This window comes from Centruroides sculpturatus, unplaced genomic scaffold (genome assembly GCF_000671375.1).
Source record: "Centruroides sculpturatus isolate CEXI.00-Female unplaced genomic scaffold, Cexi_2.0 scaffold171, whole genome shotgun sequence".
Lineage (NCBI taxonomy): Eukaryota > Metazoa > Arthropoda > Arachnida > Scorpiones > Buthidae > Centruroides > Centruroides sculpturatus.
The window spans coordinates 348,526-371,641 of record NW_019384470.1 but is presented as its reverse complement, the minus strand read 5'-3'; the positions used below and the strand labels follow the sequence as shown (position 1 = coordinate 371,641).

At 32.0% G+C, this 23,116-nt stretch overlaps 1 protein-coding gene and 1 pseudogene across 2 annotated transcripts in view; one reads left to right on the top strand and one right to left on the bottom strand.

Annotated features, from left to right (window-relative positions):
• Positions 1-23,116, bottom strand: part of LOC111621150 (zinc finger protein 37-like) — a 96,981-nt gene that overhangs the window by 48,011 nt on the left and 25,854 nt on the right. For both annotated transcript variants that reach the window (XM_023363214.1, XM_023363212.1), the window contains exons 3-4: positions 14,142-14,397; positions 6,427-6,495 (exon numbers count right to left, since the gene is read on the bottom strand). In XM_023363214.1, coding sequence (XP_023218982.1) covers positions 6,427-6,495; positions 14,142-14,397 — 325 coding nt within the window. The remainder of the gene's footprint in view (positions 1-6,426; positions 6,496-14,141; positions 14,398-23,116) is intronic.
• Positions 21,192-22,662, top strand: LOC111621151 (annotated as a pseudogene).

Below are 23,116 nucleotides of genomic sequence, written 5' to 3'. Positions count from 1 at the left end.
CATTTTTTTTTACACTGGCACTTATTTGTAGCACAGTTTTTGGTACAGGTGCACCTCATAAAACCTTGTCCTGTTCCAACTGAATGTTTGATAGCTGCAGTCCTTAGTGAGATTTGAACATCTTGATTAATATCACTTTCTTGTAGAAATTTTTGAGAACAATGGTCGAATTCAGTTCTGCAATAAACAAATATTTTATTTTGACTAAATTACATAACATACTTATGCTTTTTAGACCAAACAAAATGGCGTTTAATATTGCGCTTTTTTTCTTAGCGATGTTATTGATGCAGCTCACAGAGCTGTTGGACACGGTGGACATAACAGATTATTGGCTGAGACATCTTTAAAATATGCTAATATCACAAAACAGATGATTAACCTTTATTTATCTGTGTGTGTAACATATCAAGAAAAGAAGAAAGGAAAAAAAAAGAGAAGTTTAGTTTCTAAGCCAATTTTACATTCTGAAATGAACAGTAGGTGCCAAGTGGATCTCATTGATTTTCAGACTCAACCTGATGGAAAGTTTAAATTTATCATTGTCTATCAAGACTACTTGATCAAGTTTATTTTGCTTTATGCTTTGAAATCTAAATGAGCTGAAGAAGTAACCTACTATTTGAATGAATAATTTTGATGGTAGATGCTCTTTGTATTTTGCTGTCAGACAATGGAAGAGAATTTGCCAATCATATTATATGTAAAATGACGCATCTTTTGCCAGAACTTAAGCTAGTGCATGGAGGACCACGGCACAGCCAAAGTCAGGGCTCCGTCAAGAGCCAACCAAGACGTTGAGAACATGATCAGTTGTTGGCTAAAAGATAATTAATTGACTAAATAGTCAGAAGGCTTGAGGTATGTACAATTTATGAAAAACTGGGTCTATCATTCAGGCATAAAACAATCACCTTACAAAGCTATGTTTGGAGTTGAACCCAGACTTGGTCTTTCAACGACATTACTACTACCAGAAATAATAAAGGATATTTAAGATGAAAATGACCTTCAAAAACCTATTAAATCTGATTTAACCCATAGACAGACAAATGATCACGATGATTCGGGAGATGATAGTGATGGTAATGATACCAAAACTTCTAAAATTGGTGGTGATATCCAAAAGGTAAGATAAACAGCTGCTGAACATCTTCAGAAATAGGCAAAGAAAAAAAAAATGATATCTGCTTCTGACAAATCGCATCTGCCAGCTAAAGTGGGAGATAATGTAAATGTTTAACTATGCCCATTCCTGATGTAGACAGAGGAAGGGGCGACCTAAGAAATGTTATTGGCGTTGTTCTTGAAATAAACAATGATGGCCTGTACAAAATTGGAACTAAGCATGGAATATTGCAGACACTCTATTGCAGGTTAGTTACGCATTTTATTATTTATTTTTTCTCAAATTACTTCAAAAAAAGAAATTCTTTTTTAATGACCATGTTACTCTATTTCACTGTCAAATCTGAACTGATTTTGATATTATTGTTTTTATATTTGAAAGAGGTTTTCAAGTTTTATGAATTTTTTTCAGATAGGGTTTTTGTATAATATTTACTTATAATGAAGGCCTGATAAAGATCTTTGAAGAAAAAATGCACAATGTTAAACGCCATTTTGTTTGGTCTAAAAAGCATAAGTATGTTATGTAATTTAGTCAAAATAAAATATTTGTTTATTGCAGAATTGAATTCGACCATTGTTCTCAAAAATTTCTACAAGAAAGTGATGTTAATCAAGATGTTCAAATCTCACTAAGGACTGCAGCTATCAAACATTCAGTTGGAACAGGACAAGGTTTTATGAGGTGCACCTGTACCAAAAACTGTGCTACAAATAAGTGCCAGTGTAAAAAAAAATGATTTTGTGTAATTCAAAATGCCGCCACAGTATACCCTGTAAAAATAAATAAAAGATTAAATATTTTATATGTTACACTAAGAAGCACAAATAAGTTCATTTTTAATTTTAGTTTGACTCTGAAAATTTTTATTATTTCATTTGAATTTTTGAAAATATTTTATCTTTAAAAGTGCATGGCTTAATAAAAAATATACAAACTGATAAGTAATGATTAGCTTATTTTTATTTTATAGTTTTGTGCAAGTGTTGTGTCACTTCTAATCAATACTGTTTTTTATAATTAAGTAGACTATGTTTGAATAGATATTGTTCATCTAATTGATTGCCTTTTATTTTTATTTTAACCATTAATATACTTGAATAATAATTCTAAATCAGTTTGGCCTAGGTTAAACTAGTTAAGCTTAAAGTACTTAGGCCAAACTAGACTGTCCTTGGCTAAACTAGTATATCCTGACACGCATAGGATAAACCCGTTTGGCCTAGGACAAACTAGTTTGGCCTAAAATCAGGTTTGGCCAGTAACATATATATGTATTTTTATTATTACATGTAAATAAACATAGTAAGAAAGTATATATTTTTTTATTTTTTGGAGTCTCCAGAACAAATTAATCAAATTCCCATAAAAACCCATGGTAAATCGATAATCGAATAATGAACAAAGTCTTGGAATGGATTATGTTCATTAACCGATCACCTACTATAATTTAAGCAATTTCATGTGTTTCACAAAAAATTTAATGACACATTGTTGCTTGATCCTGTTCGAACACACATCATAAAATTTTATACTGCTTATACTGTGCATGACAATCCAACTGCAGTTGTACCACACTGTAAATGTGTAGGCTGATCTGAAAAGTGAAAATTCCAACTCCTCATTATATCCAGTGAAAGGTAAAATTTTGGCTAGGAGTTAGACCTTCTTGTATTTAGTCTTTATTAAATGCCATATCACAAAAATCAAGACTATCTTTGGGATATTCTTAGAAGATCAATTCAAGTTTAAATTGGCCAGTCAACAAATTGTCTTTTAAAGCATTTGAAACAATGCTTTGAAAGATAATCTAGAAGTAACAGAGAAAAAAAGAGAAAGAAGAAATCAATTTAGCTCTATCTCATTCATCATCTAGATTCTACAGTCTAGTCCTTGAGGATCAAATTGCATCTCCATCAATATCAAGTCAAGAAATATATTTATTTTGATCATTTTAAAATCTTGCCATAAATATAGCTTTATATTTAGTTCTTATTCTTAAATTTTCCATATAAAACATTGTTCAAATCAATGTTCATTTTGGAACTTTGATTAACATAGATTTATTTCCTTTCTTTACATTTTTTAGTATATTCAACTGTTATCTAAAGGGTTCAAATCATCTCACTCTATAACTGGAATGATTTTATTCAAATAGTGTCATAATTTTGTACAATACTGCAAACAAACAGTTTGAATTACCATAAAACAAATACTGATAATGTCAAAATTGCTGGATTACAACATATATTAATTTTTAAATTTAGTTAATTGATTTGTTAATGATTAGAAGAAATACTGCTATATAAAAATGGTGCTACTATTTCAATAACTTTCTTGTTTTCCTTGAAAAGCTTCATACTTGATGTTTCTTGATTCATTGCAGAATATTGACTCTAGAACTGATATTCTGCAATGAATCAAGAAACAGTCTGTATTTTAATAACTTTAAAATAGTTTAAAAAAGAATTACTTGGAATAGAACTCAAATACAGACTCCTGCATATCAGATTAGTATTAGTCAGGTCATCCAAATCAACCAAAATTTGGCCAAAATAACTTAATTCTAGCTATCTTAGTAGAGTTTATAAGGAATAACTTAACACCTTCATATTCTTATGATGTAAAAGCATGGCACACAACACTTGGAATAGGCTGATGAAATGGTACATAAGTACATTGTATTTCATAAACATTTTTTTTCTCTGTGTAAAAATGTTTTGTTCTCAATTCAGTTTTCTTGCTGAAAATATCAAATGTCTATTCAGGTATTCGATTTCACCTGAATATGATGGTTGTAAACTGTTTAAAGTACTTGCGAGTATATCTGAAATTTAACATATACCTGTCAATAACGCCGCAACATGGAAGTGTCCTATATTTAATCAAATGCCTAAAAATAACTGCAAATAAACCAAATAGTTTAAAAATGTATAATAGATAAATTTTATAATCTTTCTAGTTCTTGTTCTCTAAAATTTTTCATATCAAAACACATTTCTTCACTATTGAGTTTGTAGTAAATACTGTCAACTCATATTATCATGAATTGCTAGAGGAACAGTGTAAGGAGTCGAAGTCCAATCGTTATTTTATGTTTTGGGCATTATTTTTAGTTGTTATTTTCTTCTTGGGGACTTTTTTGTTTTAAAGATGAAAACTCCCAAGAAACTCCAAAATATACTAAATTCAAAATTAAGATCAATGAATATTTATTTAAATAAGTGACTGATCCTGTAACACTTATATATGTAAACAGGTAGTGCGGAATTATACTTGTAAGCAAATAAAAGATGACACTTGTTCAATGGTGTGTGTGGATCCCAAAATTGACCTTTCTTGAAGCAAATTGTCTGGGATTCTTTTGATAAAGCAATCAACTTGTAAGAGATGCATTCTTTGCTTTTTATTTTTAATACTGGTGGAGATTTAATTAATTGAATGTCCTGAGCTAGGAAAAAAGAATTTCTTTCATTGATTGATTGATTTTTTTTTTGCTTGTACATAATTGATCTTGAACAATATTACATCCACAACACACCGTAATTTCTAAAACTTACTTCCAACATAAACTAAAAACGGTGCTTAATTCAACTTTTACGTCTTACTAACTTCTTCAGGTTAAAAAACGGGCAAACCAATTTACATTCGATTGAGCTGATCTTTTTTGAAAGAATTCTGAAATGGAATATTGTCGGAAACCCGTGCAATTGTTGTCATCATTTGTGCATGCGCCATTGTGAGCCTAACTTTGATCTCGTCATGTATCATATACCAGGGTTTGCCATGCTACTGATAAGGATATTTCATCTTTGCTGTTGATACAATTGTTACCCTGAACTGCTTTGTGTACATAAATCGCTTCCATCAAACGCAAATGGTGTCTGGTGCGTAGTGTATATTATCCTGGCTTAATTAAATAAAGATTGTATCACAGGGTCGGTGGCAAACCCTGGTATATGACACATGATGAGATGAAAGTTAGGCTCACAACGGTGCATGCACAAATGATGACAACGATTGCACGGGTTTCCAACGATATTCCATTTCAGAATTATTTCAAAAAAGATCAGCTCAATTGAATGTAAATTGGTTTGCCCGTTTTTTCACCTGAAGAAGAACCAAAGGTTCGAAAACGTTAGTGAAAGATGTAAAAGTTGAATTAAGCACTGCTTTTGGTTTATGTTGGAAGTAAGTTTTAATTGATCTTGACTTGTTTTGAATTTTTGAAATATATATTTATTACTAACTTCTTGTTTATAATCATTGTTGCTTATTTATATATTACTGTTCAACCTAATAAATATTATTGTGGATTTTTGCTTACCCAATATAAGTGTTATTTTGGTTTGTTGTATTTTGTTTTCCCATTAAGTTCAGGCCCAGTACTTGATTAGAACCTTAATTTTTTGTAACTCTGCTTTTTTGTGTCACGCAGTATGTTACAACAGTAATTAGTTTGCTTGATCAAAAATTCATATTAATGATTTTCAGGGTCAAGGTCATAAAACCCATGAAGTTAAAGATTAATAGGCAATTGAAATCTTTAAATTATAATATTTTGAATTAATTTACTAAATAAAGTAAGATAAATTAATGATCTAAATGATTTTTAAATCAAACAAAATGAGGAGGAGACAACATTTGCTGTTTGTGTGGAGCTGCATATCAGAGTGGTTAAACAAAACAAAAAGCTAAACGAAATTCATGATTTTTTTCTGTTAAAGATTGTTTGAAAAAGTAGAAAATATTTTTTGGTGCCAAAACAGTAAAAAATTAGCCAAACCTGGCATCACTGTATGCCCCCCAATATGCAAACTAGCATGTGTTTAAAGGGGTGGTATAGTAGAATGGTCCACTAAAACCAGATGTTTGCATACTCTACAATCAGAGGTCAAACTGATCTTTGCTTACTAGGAGAAAATTATTACACTCAAAATAGAACTTTTATTACAGTATCACTTGCTTTTTACTTTGATATAAATAATAAAATCATTATTGGAAACAGGGTTATTTCTCAGGGGTTGTGAGTGTAATTTACAGTTCAGTTTAATGAATTCTGGTAAAATTTTTGTTCACTTTATCTTATGAAAATTAACATTTTGACAATGGTATTTTGCCAGGACAACAGCAAAATTGCTTTAATGCAATAATTCTCTTTATTGGTGTTCATTTTAAGCTGAGTCGACTGTAAATGATTCATAATTTTTAAAAAATCATTTAATACATTAAATTTACTAATACAAAAGATTGAACACTTTTAAAATGATTTCTAAAAACTTTCTTAAAATTCTTACCAAGTAATCTCTTTTTTCTAACATGTAATGGTTCAGCTACAAATTTCAATCTATGTGATTTTCCTGGAGCTAAAAAATAAATAATAGTATAATTTATTAAAAGAAAAACAAATAGTATTATTAATATAGCTATACTATCGGCTGTAAATTATAACTTATACTTGTTTACATCATATTTTAAATAAATTTCTGAACAAAATATAGTATTTTTGATTCTAATAATAATATGCAATTTTTACTTTCATGAAGTATTCATGAAACTGATTTATCAAATGAAAATTCAGTTTAATATCCAATTATGGAAGAACAATTTTTTTCTTTACAAATAAATCAAATGATTGCTTATTTCGAGAAACCAATATATTTTTTTTTTTTTTGTTAAACAAACATAATATTTTCAGTCAAAATCTGACCATCCTCTAGTTAACAGTTTAGAGTAGTGATTCCCAAACTTTTCTGAGCCACTGCCCCCTTGGTTCCATAAATTTATACCCAACATTCCCCAATGCCCTCTAACCCATTTTCCCTTGTGTGAGATAAGTTAATATAGTACTAAAATTAAATATAGTAATAATATAAAAGCTGATAATACATAAAACAATTTGATCTAGCTGTCTCTATCTAATTATAGACTTTGGTAGGTACAGTATGTGCTATTTCTAAGGTGTGTGCAGCAGGCATATATGGTCTGAAGACAAGGTGAAGGCAATAGGAAGAAAGGGCAAGGGCGGCGGAGTGCTGTTATTAAGTACAGTAGGGCGTCGATTATCCGAATGCCAAATCAACCGAAACATCGGTTAACTGAAAGCATTCCAGTCGGACTGTGTCGTGCTGAATCAAACATTTTTGATACTAGATTAACTTCTAAAGTATAATTTTTTTTTGTTTTTATATTTTCAATATATTTATTTTGTTTGTACNCGATATAATGCGGGTGAAACTGTGGGTAGACAGCTAGTGATAAATAGAATAAGTTTTTTTTATATTTATTACCTTTAAAATACAATTCTAATTATAATGAAAATAACATAAGGTTATTTAATTTTAACATGACAAATGTGCACGATTTTCTTTGTACAACTTTGTAAAATCTGGTTGCTTTTTGGTCAGCTTCAGTCTCAAGTCATCTTCGAGTTGAAGTCAGTGACGATGTTTACTTTCCATGTTTGTCATGGCCGAAAATCTGCTCTTGCAGAGGTATGCTGTGCAAAATGGTAGTAAATATTTTATTGCCGCTTCACTGACATGATAACAATGATAATTGTATAATTAACACAAATTGTGTCAATTGTACAATTTTTGTTTCTTGCATAAGAATTTCATTTAGATATTGTCACAAATGCTATTTTTTTTAAATGAAATTTCGAGAATATTTTTAGTTATAAACAAACAAATTTGTGCATTCAATATCATGTAAATTGCCGAATTTTTGATGGTCCACCCATTATTTTTTTGATTGCTTCATCTCATCTCATGCATTTGCATTTTAAATTGACCGATTTTAGATTGCTGCACATACCCCTTCATGCAATTTCACATACCCCAGGGGTATGCATACCACTAATTGGGAACCATTGATATAGATGAATTAACTCCAGAAGTTCTATGTGGTTTCCTTTCTTGTGAGAAGTATCTGACTCATCATGTCATGAAAAGGCAAGTCCTACTTTCCCAGAAAGCATACAACATCAATCAACCGTTTAAGAATGTTGCAGATTTTCTTGTTATTTCATTATGCATCTGATTGCTAATTCTTTGATGCTCATTAAGCTGGTGATCAATTCTTGTCCTCCCAAAAGTATTCAGACTGATAAAAGATTTAAGGTGACTTACAGATTTCTCATGTCTACTGACAGTCACAGAAAGACAATTTAAATTCACAAACCCATTTTTATTTGACACTCCATTGTCTGTGAAAATAACAAGCAGGGTCAGCAGAATAGTTTATTTAATTTTTTAGATCCAACTAACCAAGGTATATTTGCCCATTGAGATATTTTAAAATGTCGTACATACTTTCCATTCTTATCTTTATGATCGAAAGTGAAATTCGGAATCTCAGGACATGGTCTATTATTCCTCACAATTTTGATTTTTTCAGCTACATTTCTTCCAGAAAATGATTTCTGTAATAGGTCACTGATTACACAAAACTCTTCACTTTCCATAATTAGTCCGCTACTTACAACAACATACGTAACTCACAACAATTCACAACTTAGATTTGAAACTACACAACACATTTATGCTTACTGCAAGCTTTCAATACAATCTGGCTATGTTAAATGCTTCAAATGACATCATGCACATGCACTCGTTTGCTGTGGCAAGCCTCCATATGAGCAAGCAATCAAGTTCCTGCAAGCATCACATTGACTTAAAATGGCTAGCTGGTAGCTGTCAATGTAAAAGCAAACACAAATGATAAAAGAGTTTACACATTAGAATAAATTATTATTGGCATATTTGTTTTCATATAAAAGTATATTGACAGTCAAAACTTTCTCTTAAGCATGCAGCACACGCTAAGCAAGCCCAGAGAATTCACCTCTGTTTAATTGATAAAAAATTATTAAAGTATAAAAATAATGTAAGGCAAAGGTTGTGTTGATGTACAGAAAATAAAGTGACAAGCAAACAATGATCAAGACAAGATCACTTTTCAGTGAGCACACTTAATAAAAGCAAAACTTGAATATTCATTTTCTTCACATTTTTCAGAAAGACTACATTCACAGCAAAACACTAGGGGTGTTTTGTATGATGCAGGCCTTACTGATAAATACCCATATTTTAAAACTGTATCAGATTTTTGAATCCTGGTGTAAAGAATCAAAAACAGAGAAACAATTGTAAACAAATGAGAAAGTAATCTCAGTGCAAAAAGTTTATGTTTATCAGCATATTCTTGGCAAAATATCTCTTTAATGTATTGATCATGGCACCTGAATTTTTATGCATCAACATATCTTTATAAAGTCTTTTGGATAGACCAAGTTTGCCATCTTTGTCCCCAAACAATATCCTTTTCTTGTAAGATACCCGCAACTCAACAAAGCTGGTTGCAAATCTCATTCACAACAATCAACATATTACAAGAATGTCAATTATTTTGTAATAAGAAAACCATAAACACTATAATCCATGATTTGAAAAACTGCACATGTCTTTATACGCCTGATATGAGCTCTAAGAGGCTGATATAAACTTCAATAGATTATACTGTCTTACACAATGTATAGTCAATCCTGGATTTCAAAGGATGCTTAACTTAGTAGTTTAGCTATTAAAAACTCATTTATATGGAGACAGACAGAAAGTTAATATTTTTATCTATATATATAAAAATGAATGTATGTCTGTGTGTCTGTCCTTCATGCATTACCACACCATTTATCCGATTGCCATGAAGCTTTGGGAAGTTTTTTAATACACTCCTGTGAAGGTTTCTGGCATAGTACATTTANTTTATTACATTTCCTGTTGTACGAGGGTTTTACCCAATTCTCGAACCATGTCAGAGTGAATCCGTGCTATAAAAGTACCGTGTTATACGGGGGATGGTACCAATTCTCAAACCGTGTTAGAGCGAATCCGTGCTATAGAAGTGCCGTGTTATACGGGGGTTACCTGTAATTAATACTGTATTAATATTTTGTAAAAGATATTTGAAAATTCATTTAATAATTGGTTGGATAACCTTTGTTTTTAATTAATCACAGATTGTTCATGGCATTGAATCAATGAATTTCTGATAACCATTAGGCCTAATGATTATCAGAAATTGTTGGACCAAATTTTTTCAATTTTTATTTTATACCCTTAATGTTGAAGCATTTTCTTCCATCAATCTTTGCTTCATTATTCTCCATAGATTCTCTAAGATTTAGGTCTAGTAAACTGATATTATTGTCTGTAAACCAACTTACACTGAGTTTTCTTACACTGCATGAACTAGTGTAAGATATGATTGAAAAATGACATTCTCATCTGAATAAAATTCTTCCATTGAAGAAATTAAGAAGTATTCTAGCAACTCTTGATACCCAGGGAAATTTGTACCTTTAATAGTTGTCATGTAGCTACATGGTCACAAGTATCCCTTGCTTAATTTAATGCGAAACTTGATTAACACGTGAAATTAATTTCAGCAAGGCCTTTATATATGCAGCACAAGTTTTAATTAATGTGGCTTTAACAGGGGTCTTTACTTAACATAGATATGTTTTTCTCAGCAAAGAAGGTGTTGGTGAATTTGCTATTTTTGTGCTGAGATGATTTTCAATATAGATATGTAGTTTAATTATGATAGTTGTAAAATTTAACACATTACTACTAATGCAATATTGTATCCTTTGTTTAGAAGTTTATTTTAAAAGTTTACTTCACATTTTGTTTGTATAAAATCAAATTGAAATATCTGCAGATAAAATGCATATGAGGCATATTATGTATGCTTTTTACATTTCATAAAGAATATAACACTATTCAAACAGTAAAAAAAAAATACTCATAGTATATAGGGAAGATGCTCCTAAAAGTCAGACATGTCAAATGTGATTTTGAAAGTTTCACTGAAAAAATTTTGAACTAAAGGATACAAAACATATGGGGCCTGCCTGAATTCAATCCTATGTATTCAAAAGAGGTAGGCTTTAGAATACATAGGATTGAATTCAGGCAATACCTCAGAAAGTGGTCAGCTTTGAAGTGGTAAAGTTTGACCTTGATCTTTTTTCAAACTCCTTTCATAAAAAACTTTTTACTTCACTTGATATCAATATCTCTTAATCAGTCTCAGTTATGAAACATTTGGAACGTTGGCTTCATAGAAGATGTATCAAATTCTTTAATGGTCTAACTTGGCAAGTGTTGAGAGCTCAACACTTGCCAAGTTAGACCATATGATATGTCTTCGGGCCAAATATGGCCACTGCCCATATTTGGCCCGAAGACATATCCTTGGTCAGGGTAGTATTCCTTTAGGAAGGGCACTAGCCTGTTTCAAATGCATTCATTGTCATACACTTTGGTGATGGGGAAATGTCTATAAACATCACTTTGAATTGATTGCTAACCAAACTAAAAGCTTCATAAAAAATTGAAATGTCACTTGAATTTGACTTCAGGATCGACATCTAGCCCTTCTTCAGTAAAACAGATTGTTATCAGACCTTCCATCAAAAGTGAAATAGAATTTGCTGTCCATAACCACATCGATTATTTGATGTCTTAGAAACATCAAGCATTTCAACTTTTCCAAAGGCCCTTTTTCCAATTGCTTCCTCTTCCTTCAATCATTTTCCTCTTCTTTTGACCACTTCCCATTCTTCTTTCTGAAGGTTTCACCTGCTCTATTCTAGAAATGATGCTATATACTGTATACACTGAAATTTCCATTGCAGAGAAATGTTTAAGAGTACAAGATTTCACATTTTTGCAATTTTCAGTATAAAATTTGCCAATTATATTTCTTCAATCAAATTCATTTAATCCTTCCATTTTTAAAATGGAATGTTATTTACATAAACTTTTTCAATAAATGGAATCAAGAACATTCTAGAAAAAATGTATGCTGTCTTGTGCACATGTGCAATTATTTGAAATTACCAAAAATGCTATTGAAATTTGTGTAATTTTTAAGATATACACTTATAATTGTTAATAATCTTCTATTAATAAAATTAATTTTCTAAAACTGACAAAGTTACTTTAATTTTAAGTTATTTTTATATTAATTTGTATAATAATATATGTTAAATAGCACACAAACATAAGCACACAGAAATATAAAGTTCATTTTTTGTGATGAAGGTCCTGACTTTTCTGAAATTCTTGTTCTTTCGCAATAAAGTCGTGAAGTTTCATTTGTAGCTTTTTTCTTTCCTTAAGCAAATATCGGTAGCAGAAGATCACATCCAAAATGCCTCGCTTTGCTTTTTCACTCCCTTCAAAATCTGGATCATTCGCTACAATTTGATCAATGATTTCAGTTATCTTACCAAACTTTTATTAAGGAAATCTGTATAGAAATTTTTTGGGTTCTTTGTTTACAAAATCACTATTTTCTAGTTCTACACAGCTTCCTTGTTCTGCCAGTTCTTGAAGGTCATCGTTGGTAAGACTCTCACCAACTTGCTGTAACTCCTCAATATCCTGTTTGTCTACATCTAGTCCTGCTGTATCGATTAGGTTGAGTTTGATCAATCTAACGATACAGCGATAGGATCTTCTCGTTGAGAATTCTTGGATACCTTCAACCATAACTTCTTCCACACTTCATGCATTTATCAGTTAATTCTTGCCAAGCGAAGCCAATATTGTCTATGGCATCCATGATGTTATATTTTTTTCCAAAATTGCACCAAACAAACATAGATTTAAAGAAAGTACACCTTTTTGTCACCTTTTGCTGATTGGTTTGTGTTTGCAAATAATCGTATTATATACGAATCAAGGAAATGCTGAGATAATTTAAATCAGCGTAAATTTTGAGATTTTTTTAGGCTTCGAGCATACTGCATTATATTGAATCAGCGTTAAGTGGGGTCTTACTGTATCTACTCGGGATAGATGCAAGCAGTAACAACTGAATCTCTAAATTACATAATTTGATAAATTAATCAATAATATTGATACAATGGCTAATTTTATTACATATGTAAAATTTGAAGCAAAACTAATATTTTGTTTCAAACAATTTCACATGTTTAAAACAATCAACAATTTGGACATTTTACATTTTAAATTCTGTATTAATGTGTGTAATTTTTAAGAAACATAAAAACAATAAGAGATTTTTAAAAAATCAAAGCTGATTTCATTAATTAATAATAACTGTAGCTCAGTTATAATAAAAGTTAAAATTCAATAATAAAATTAATCAAAAATTCATTTACTGTATTTACTCATGTACAAGATGACCTCGCATATAGGTGTGATTTTAAAGATCAAAATAAAGAAAATTAGATTTATTAATACAATTCTCATTTAGTCACAAATAAAATATCAAATGCATGTAAATGCACACACTGTCCCACAAAAATTACTGACATTTTAAACTTTAAGGAAAAATTTTGTAAAATCAACAATATACATAATTTGTTCATGTAAAGCTGGACAATCAAAAATCTTTTTTGCCAATTCTTAACAGTTGAATCCACTCTCCGTTGATTACACTTATGAATTTCTCCGAATTCTGATTTTCGAATAATCATCTGTTTTCATGTGGGAATGGATTAAAACTTATATCTGGCTCCCATGTGATTTTGGAATTTAAATTTGGAATTCAATTCAAAAGCTTTGTTTTTCCTATTGCTATTCATCTTTACTCCTGACAATACACAAGAATGATTCAAATGACCCAGATAAAATACTTTTGTTTTTAAACATGGGAATGAGCATCCAGTAAAAAATGGTAATTTTTGTAAAATACACGGTTTACAAAAATTATTGCAAAAAACGCAAAGAATCCTTTGCTCGTGTGTATAGGACGTCCTAGGTTTTGAAGCAGTGAAAAATTAATAAAAACATCATCTTATATGCGAGTAGATACAGTACATATTCCAAAACAGTAAATTTTCATTAATAAAAAAAATCTGAAGATGAAGATGAAAATTTTTATCAATCTTCATTGTGCCAGCAATAAAAATGCATTTAATTAACAATTAAAATTATGCATATCTTTTTCATTTAAAAATATTAAAAATAATTACCATTTGCTTCAGCAAGAAGTTCAGCTATGTGTGTAAGAAGATGACCTTTCATTTGAAGACGAGCTTTATTTTCATTTCCAAAACTTGAAAAACTTTCAGTACATTTTTCAGGCATTAAAAAGCATTTGTAAGAATAATTTCTTCGAATCTCATCAGAAATCAATTCAGAAAACATTTCAAGAAGCATTTTATCAGATAATACACGAATCTGATCTAGAGTTAAATATTCAGAGTGATGAGTTTTTCTCAGTTGCGCCTAGAACATAAATAAAATATAATTATATATTTAAGATATCTTTAAAATCTTTAATATAATAAAATAAAATTATTAAATATACTTTAATAGGAAGTGAAATATTTTAAAAATAAATATAAATGATAAAATTTCAGAAAAGATGACAATATTCATTTCATTCTTCACATTTAATTTCTATAACAAAATTTTTACACAATTCTTGAAAAATTCAAAAATATTGATAAAATTTGATATTTATATTAGAAACATTTCTAGAGATTCTTCAGTAAATTTCATAATATACTTCAAACTTAACTGGAGGAAAACCCCCACCATAATTTTATGCAGATAATGTACAAGTTATATATTTTTGAAAGATAATTTGAAAGGAGATGCAGGTTATGTAATGGGATGGATTATATGCTGATTTTAAATTCAAATCATAAATTAAAACAAAAGAACATCAACAATTTGAACAAATATTAAAACCATTGACTCATGACAAAATTAAACAAAAAATAATCATGACAAAGCTCGTCAATAAAATATTAAAGGGAGAAAAGATGCCAGCAGAAATGAAACATATGTACTTGATATCAATTTTTAAAAAAAGGAGATTAAAATTGTGAACAAAGTACAAATGAATGTGTGTGACAAACCAAGTGGTAAAGACTCATAGCAGATTAATTAGACAAAAAGTGGAAAAGGCATATGAGAGTAAGGAAGAACAATGCATATTTACCAAAGTTAGATCTTGCATCAATCATATATTCACTAGTCAAAAAATCCTGGAAAAAAAAATGCATAGCAAAAAACAAAGTGATCAATATGATATTTATTGATCTAGAAAAGGTATGTGATGGCATCCCAAGGAAACTGTTATGGAAAGCTCCTAAGAAAGAGGAATTGAAGAATATTTAATAAAAGCAAAAAATGAAACAAAAAGTATGATCTGTAAAGCAGTCTTGTAAGGTGCAGAAACTTGGACAGTGAACAAAAGCACAGGAGCATGAGTCACTAGCAATAGAAATGGAATTTTGGAGAAGAGTGGCAAGTAAATCAAGAAAGGAAAGAGTAAGGAATGAAGTGATCAGAAAAGAGATGAAGGTAGACAAAAACATAACACAAAAAATTAAGAAAATATGGTGTTAATGATATGAACATGCAAGACATATGGGCAAAGATGAGTCACCATAAATGACAGTGGAATAAGAAATAGGAGAGAGGAAAAAAATAAAGAAGAATGTGGGAAAGAGTGTAAAAAATCAGTATGAGTAAATATGGTTTGACAGAAATGAATGATGCAACAATGCTGAATAGACAAAATGATAAAATTTTTCTATTTTTCTAACTTAAGTCTCCTGAAGGAATATGGAAAAACCAATGCATAATGGAAGTTTCTAATTTGAACAAGAAAAGAAACTATCACAAAAGGCATTATGGCATTAAATACATATAAACACCGCCTTGTTTACTAGCACTTTTGATGTATTATAAGGTGTCATCCTCAGGCAGATACAAACTCGAATAAATCTTTCAAACAAACTTTTCAAATTAAAAACTAACGGCTTTAGTCCTTTAGAACAAAACTATAATTAGAATAAACAAATGTAAAGAATTTAAATTAAAGTGCATGTGGTGGCTACGCGCATGCACCATAATGTGTGGATTAGGTGCCAAGAGCAAGAGACAATGTTTTAATCTTTTATAAGCTGACCCACATTACAAGTAACTCAAGTGTGGGAGAGTTACATGGATTTAATAATATGGTGAGGAAGGCTTCCCAAATATACACCAGGCTCCTCTGATCACAATATCTGAGCATCGCCACATGGTCCCACAGCAGGGTGTGTTGGTGTTGTAACACCATCCTTGATAGCTCAGTGTCACACCTGCCTACTGTGATGGAACGTTGGACGTTCGGAGATGTGTTAAGACAATGTTCTAGTTATCGCTCCTACGTAGTGGGTGCAAATGCCAAATGTGTTTTCTAATGGGATAGAGTATACACCTGACTTTTCTAGTACGGAAGTAGCATCCCTGTCATTGCTCCTGAGACTTGGTTGCAGGGTGACCGGTAGTAGTAACGTATGTTGTCTAAAAATACAGCAAATTTGGGCAGTGACGCAGCTACAGAACAATAATGATGGACAGACTATTGTGCAGTCCTTGAGTGTAAAATGGTGGTGGGAGACTTTTTAACCTTGTTCAAGACATATTTGTATTTGGAATTGGTATAACCTGCTGCAGCAAATGGCAGCAAGCTCAATGTTGGTAGCAGTTTGCGTGGAGGGCCTTTCTGTAGCTCTGAACACAAACTGCTACCCTAATGACACCTTATAATACGTTGAAAGCATTAACGAATAAAGCAGTACTGTATTTATACATATTTAACATCTTTTGTAATAGTTCCTTTTCTCATTTAAATAAAAGACTTGTGTGACATCCAACCCTTGAATTTGAAATTTCTAATAATGATGATGATGATGATGATTGTTGATAAGTAGAAACAAAATTAATGAGAAATACTTGCAGATACAAACTATTGAGAAAAAAATTCCTTAAATATCTATATCTTCACAAATTATTTTTTGTATATGATTATGTGGACACTGCTTCGGTCAAAAAAATATTTAAAAATAATTATTGGCATCAGAATCAAGACAAGCCAACTTGTGGGTTAAGATGACTTTGGTTATCTTACAGAAACTAACAAGGTAAGGACACTTCAGGGACAAAGGTGCAAAATCAAACCTAGTCTATCTGAATGACTATAAAAAGATATTCCAATATGTAAAAATTCAGGTGCCATCAATTAATTACAGGGGCAAGTCCTGACCATAATTTTTGGGCAAGCTGAAAGTTATAATAGGAATAATAAGCCTATCTCTAGTACTAATCAATAGGCAGAAATGTTATTCGGCATGAATAAAAAAGTATGGACTATTATAAAGCCCATTATATCTATATCTACACACACACACATACACTATATAAACATAAAATTGATGTAAGTTGTAAGTGAATACAAAGCTTACTTGCAAATGTGTTATGGATTGCTATGATAATCACTGGATCAAGTTATCTTTCAATTGAAGGTAAAGTCTGCTCTCCTATTCTTCATGATAAACTTCTATATCACTTCATCATAAAATGTAAGTCAAATTTTTAAGTCATCAAGTAAAGCGTTCTCAATTGACAACACTGCCAGTAAAGATAGTCTTTCTTGTCCTCGAGTTGACCTGCAATACATTTTTATCCTCTGCAATGCAGAAGATATCATTTCAGCTGTAGCAGTGGTAGTAGAGATTGTGGCAATCAATGTAGCAAGTTTATACACCTCCTTTACTCCCATTTGAAGACCATTTTCACTCATAAACTTAACCAACTCAAAATAGGCTTATCTTTAAATTCTTGCAAACAATAGAGAACAGACAAGTCATTCCTCAAATGGATGATATCAAAAAATGCTTCATCTGCATCTCCAGAGTTTTTAAAGACTTTTCTGGTAAATCATTTTTGTGTGTCATACATATTGCTGTTCAATAAGTAGTAGTAATCAAGTTTTCCCATGGACTGAAACCTACTCTTTATTTGCATTATTATGTTATCTAAGATCTCCATTATTATGTTATCTAAGAACTCCATGAAGAGATGTTTGTATTCTGTGATGTCCTGTGAACTATGCACTGTGTTTTTTTTGAGTGGTGGTTCATCATCATCTCTTGTTTTTCTGTTACTTCTTCAAATGTTTTCATGAAATTGTGTTCCATTATTTCTTCCAGTTTCTTGGTTTTTCTTCTACTTTTTAGCACTGTATGCAATATCCATACTTTTTGTCTGAAGAATATTGAAGAGATCATCAGTAAATGAAAATACTTGAGAAAATACATTAAGTAAGAAGTGAGTCTGAAACTTTTGTAGGAAAGACAAGAATCCTTCAGCCTTTATGACAGTATCATTATCCCAATCTGCAGAGTGTTCAAGTAAGTTTTGAAAGAACATTATTATCTTGTCATATTTCTCCATTACAGTATTCACAAGTCTTGAGGCAAAATTCCATCTCATAGGGACAACTGAAGGCAATTTCTTTTCAATAAAACACTGAAGAATGTATGTTCGTTTAGAAGACATAGAAAAAAAATGCTGAAAGTCCCAAAAGTGTTTGAAAGAAAACCCCACATTCCTTGATATTTGAGAATGATTGTTGCAGTTAAATTTAGCATGTGGCTGTAGCACGTGTAACAAAAACTGCATTGGGATTAGGGATTGCAATTGCTGGATCCCTCATCCAGCAATCCAGCTGGATCCAGCACTGCGGATCCGCAAATACTCAATTAACTTTCTAAATAATGGTGCAAAAGTCTACGTTGTCAGCTTTGCCGCTTTGCTAAGTGCGCTATCGCTCAGCGGCGAGAGCGACGTTGCCATTCAGTGCAGTACAAGCCACTCCCTCTCTACACTGCACCACCCGTCCTTTTACCTCTGCTGATCTAATTGACAGTTGACTTTTCGCTCTCGCTAAATAAAGTGTCTTCGCGCTAAATAAAATAAGTAACATCCTCTCCTAGTCCTGGTGCATAATTCTAATTTACGGTCAGTTGTGACGTCAATGAATCACGTGATAGATCGCCGCTTCAGCTGCGAGACACTGGCACTTTTTTGACTTTTTTTCCTGAATAAACTCGGTGCGCAATAAAAACATTATTTATTTCATTTTTCGCAGCTCGAAGAAATTAGAGAATTTGAATTTTTAAAATTTTTTTTAAAAATTTCGGAAATATTGCGACAAAAAATGCAAGGGAGCGTCTGTGACACGCTACATGATCTTAAATGAAAATTGAATTATTTACCACAAAAATGGCTCTAACGATTTGGATCAAACTTGGTTAGTTTAGTGAATCGCATAAATACATATATAGTGGAACCAGCAGCAATGGCAGAGGAGATTATGGAGGTGGAAAGCGATGATCCAGATAACTTGTATTCCCTAAATTTCACCTTGAAACAAGAATTGGAGATCCAACTAAAGCGTAAGAAAGAAAACTTCATGAAATGGAAAGAAACTAGTACTGAGAAGGATTATGATAAGTTATTAAAAAAGGAAATGGCTGTTTATGAAAATGAGGGAGTCAGAGGTGAAAACTTATCTTCGATTTATAATTATTTGATGACCCTGAAACCAACTAGCGTAGAGGCTGAAAGGGCCTTCTNAATTCAATGCAAAGTAACACACAACAGAGAAAAAATTAAACATGGGATATATTAATATACTATTATTGGGATATACTAATATATTATATTAATAATGTATTTTTTCGTACATAATCGGTTATCCGAAAAATCGATTTTCTGAACAACCCCAGTTCCCAATTGATTCGGATAATCGATGCTCTACTGTAATTGGATATTTCAAAACATACAATTTGAATCTGTACAGAGCGAGATCCCAGGAAGCAAGGAAAGGTCAAAGAAGGACTAATAAGTTTTGAAAAAGGTATAGAGAAGTTTTTAAAGAATATTTCCATGTATGTCACACTGTGTCCTTACAGTATATTGTTCTCCACATCTGGAAACCATTAAACACAATGTTTCTTCTTGCCCATTTTAACAGAGGAAAGGAAAAGGTTGTCAATGACCCCAACCTTTACCTATGGTTCCTACAATTCAATGCCCTGTCTCCACCATTCCCTGCTGACCACTTGCTTTTTTTTTTAGTATCTACATTTATTCACCGGTTTTCTGGTATCCACAGGGGGACAGTAGCACCCACTTTGAGAACCACTACTTTAGAATGATGTAGAACAGAACTCATACAATTCTGATTCAAAAAGTTGTCATAATCTTACAATTCCAGTCTTTTCTAACTTTCAACATTAAAATTATAAAATTTAAAGTCATATCTGCTAATAATTTGTTATATATCTAATTAACCTGTTATCTGACCGTACTTCTAAAAAAATAAAAAAAAAACGGTATGTGAAAATGCTTTTTAAATATTCATCATCTTAAAAACTTCAAAAAACTGGGATACATGTATTTATTTCAGAATACAGGTAACCCCCGTATAACACTGTAGTTACGTTCCAAAAAATTGCCGTGTTATGTGAATCCGTGTTATACGAAACAAAGAACTAATACGAAAAGGAGGGTTAGGTTCCAAAAATTAAAAAACATGCTAGTATATTTTCATAATTAAGATAAATATCTTCATTAANGATATTTGTAATAATTTTTGTTTAATCACTTTATTTCAACTTTTTTTGCTAATTATGTATTCGCTTGAACTTTGTTAAAACCTTAACTGTATCCCGAACAACAACTGAAGTTGTAGGAGGAAACTCGCCTATTTTACCGATCTAGGAATCCCCTTTTCCAAAATGTTAATATCAACTCAAAATAATTTAAAAAGACAAATTACAATAAAACGGTTTATTATCCAACTATCAGAAATTTCACATGCCAGGGAAGAGAGGAAGGAGCAATTAAATAATTAAAATTGTAAAGGATTAAAAAAAATATATAAAAATGGGGAATATCACACTTCTCCCCCCTTTTGTTTTCGGCACCGAGTATTGCGATGAGGCTCAGACCTCTACAATGTTTACATATTAAACGAAGAACTTAGTCAAAGCAATCAATGAATAATGATTGAGAACTATCCCAAAGCAAAGATGATCACGTCAACGCGATGATGATTCTACGAAGGTTCGATGTCATTACCAAATAAGAAAACACCATCCCAGCTACGATGACGACACTGCCAATAAATCATCACCAATGACAAATTTTCTCATGCCAGAAGTGTTTTAAAAAGAGAGCACCAACCAGAGAAAGAAGCAGGAAAAAAGTGGAGAAAAGAAAGTCACAGAGAGCGAGAGAGAGCAAAAACGGACGAGCACCAGAGCAACGATAGCTCAAGAGAAGACAAATAGTGAGTAGAATTGATTTCAATTCTCATAATCTTCCGAATACTGATTTTTCCCATTTTTCTCAGCGAATTTGCGAGCATCATCGACAGTTATGCCCCCCAAACGTCAATCAATAGGTCAATCTACATCTCAAGCACGAAAGAAAAAGGCATTATGAGTTTCAGAAACAGACGAGAAACGGAAAGCAAGATTAGAAGCTGATCAAGTATGCACTGCTCAAGCCCGCTCGAATGAAACAACTGATCAATGGGGAGTAACACTGGGAGCCAATCAAGAACACAATGTTTGATCCAGACGAACACTGCACGCTGATTTGAATCTTGCTGCGTTCCATTATGATGCTGATTATGATTAAATCTTCATCGAAGTGTCGTTATTGAAAAAATGGACAAGTTATGCAAATTTTGCCGTGCATTGAAATTCAAGAATAAAATGCCAGGAATGTGCTGTGCAGATGGAAAAGTGAAATTGTCTGAGTTGCATTTACCACCTAAACCATTATCAATGTTGGTATCAGGTGACACAAGCCAGTCGAAACATTTCTTGGCAAACATACGCAAGTACAATTCATGTTTCCAAATGACATCGTTCGGTGCAACAGAAATTATACATGACAATTATATGCCAATGTTCAAAGTGCAAGGGCAAATTTATCATCATACTGGATCACTTCTACCACTGCCGGATGCAGATCACAAATTTCTCCAAATTTATTTCATGGGAGCCAGTGATGAACAAGTTGATCAACGTTGTCGATTCAATACTGACACTAATCGAGAAATTGTTGCTGCATTACAAAATGTATTTGATCAACATAATGAATTAGTTCCACTGTTCAGGACAGCCCGAGCGAATGCCAGCTGATGATTACATACTTGTCATTAGAGCTGACAAAACATCAGCTGGCCAACACGAAAGACAATACAACGCACCAACAATTAATGAAGTGGCGATTGTCATAGTTGGCGAAGAATTTAACTCGCGTGATATAGTTCTTCATCGCAGAGATGGTAATGTTCAGCAAGTCTCCGATACTCATTGCTCATACAATGCATTGCAATATCCAATTTTATTCTGGCAAGGAGAAGATGGATATCATTTCAACATCAAAATGAGAAATCCATAAACAGATGAGGACACCAATAAGAAAGTCAGTGCCATGAATTACCATTCATATCGATTGATGATTCGTGAGAACACAGACAATCACATTTTGAAATGTCAGAAATTATTTCATCAATACATTTTTGATATGTATGCAAAAATCGTGACCAAATGACTTCTTTTCATTCAATTGAATCAAACCAAGCTGTGCTCTGAAGAATATATTCATTTACGCAATGCAATTGCTACTGATGGCAATCTTAATGAACTGGGAAAAATGGTCATATTGCCGGCTGCATTCACAGGAAGCCCAAGGCACATGCATGAATACGCACAAGATGCAATGACTTATGTTCGCGCATACGGCCGTCCAGATTTATTCATAACATTCAAATGCAATCCTACGTGGGAAGAAATTAAAGATCTTCTGTTGCCTGGACAATCCTCTTCGGATCGCCATGACGTCATTGCACGTGTGTTCAAACAAACATTGAAATCTATGATGGATTTCATTGTCAAACATCATGTTTTTAGGGAGACATGCTGTTGGATGTATTCCATTGAGCGGCAGAAAAGAGGATTACCGCATGCACACATTTTGATTTGGTTGATCGACAAAATTACACTAGACAAAATTGATGAAGTCATCTCAGCAGAAATACCAGATGTTGACATTGATCCAGGCTTATTCAAAGTTGTTACCA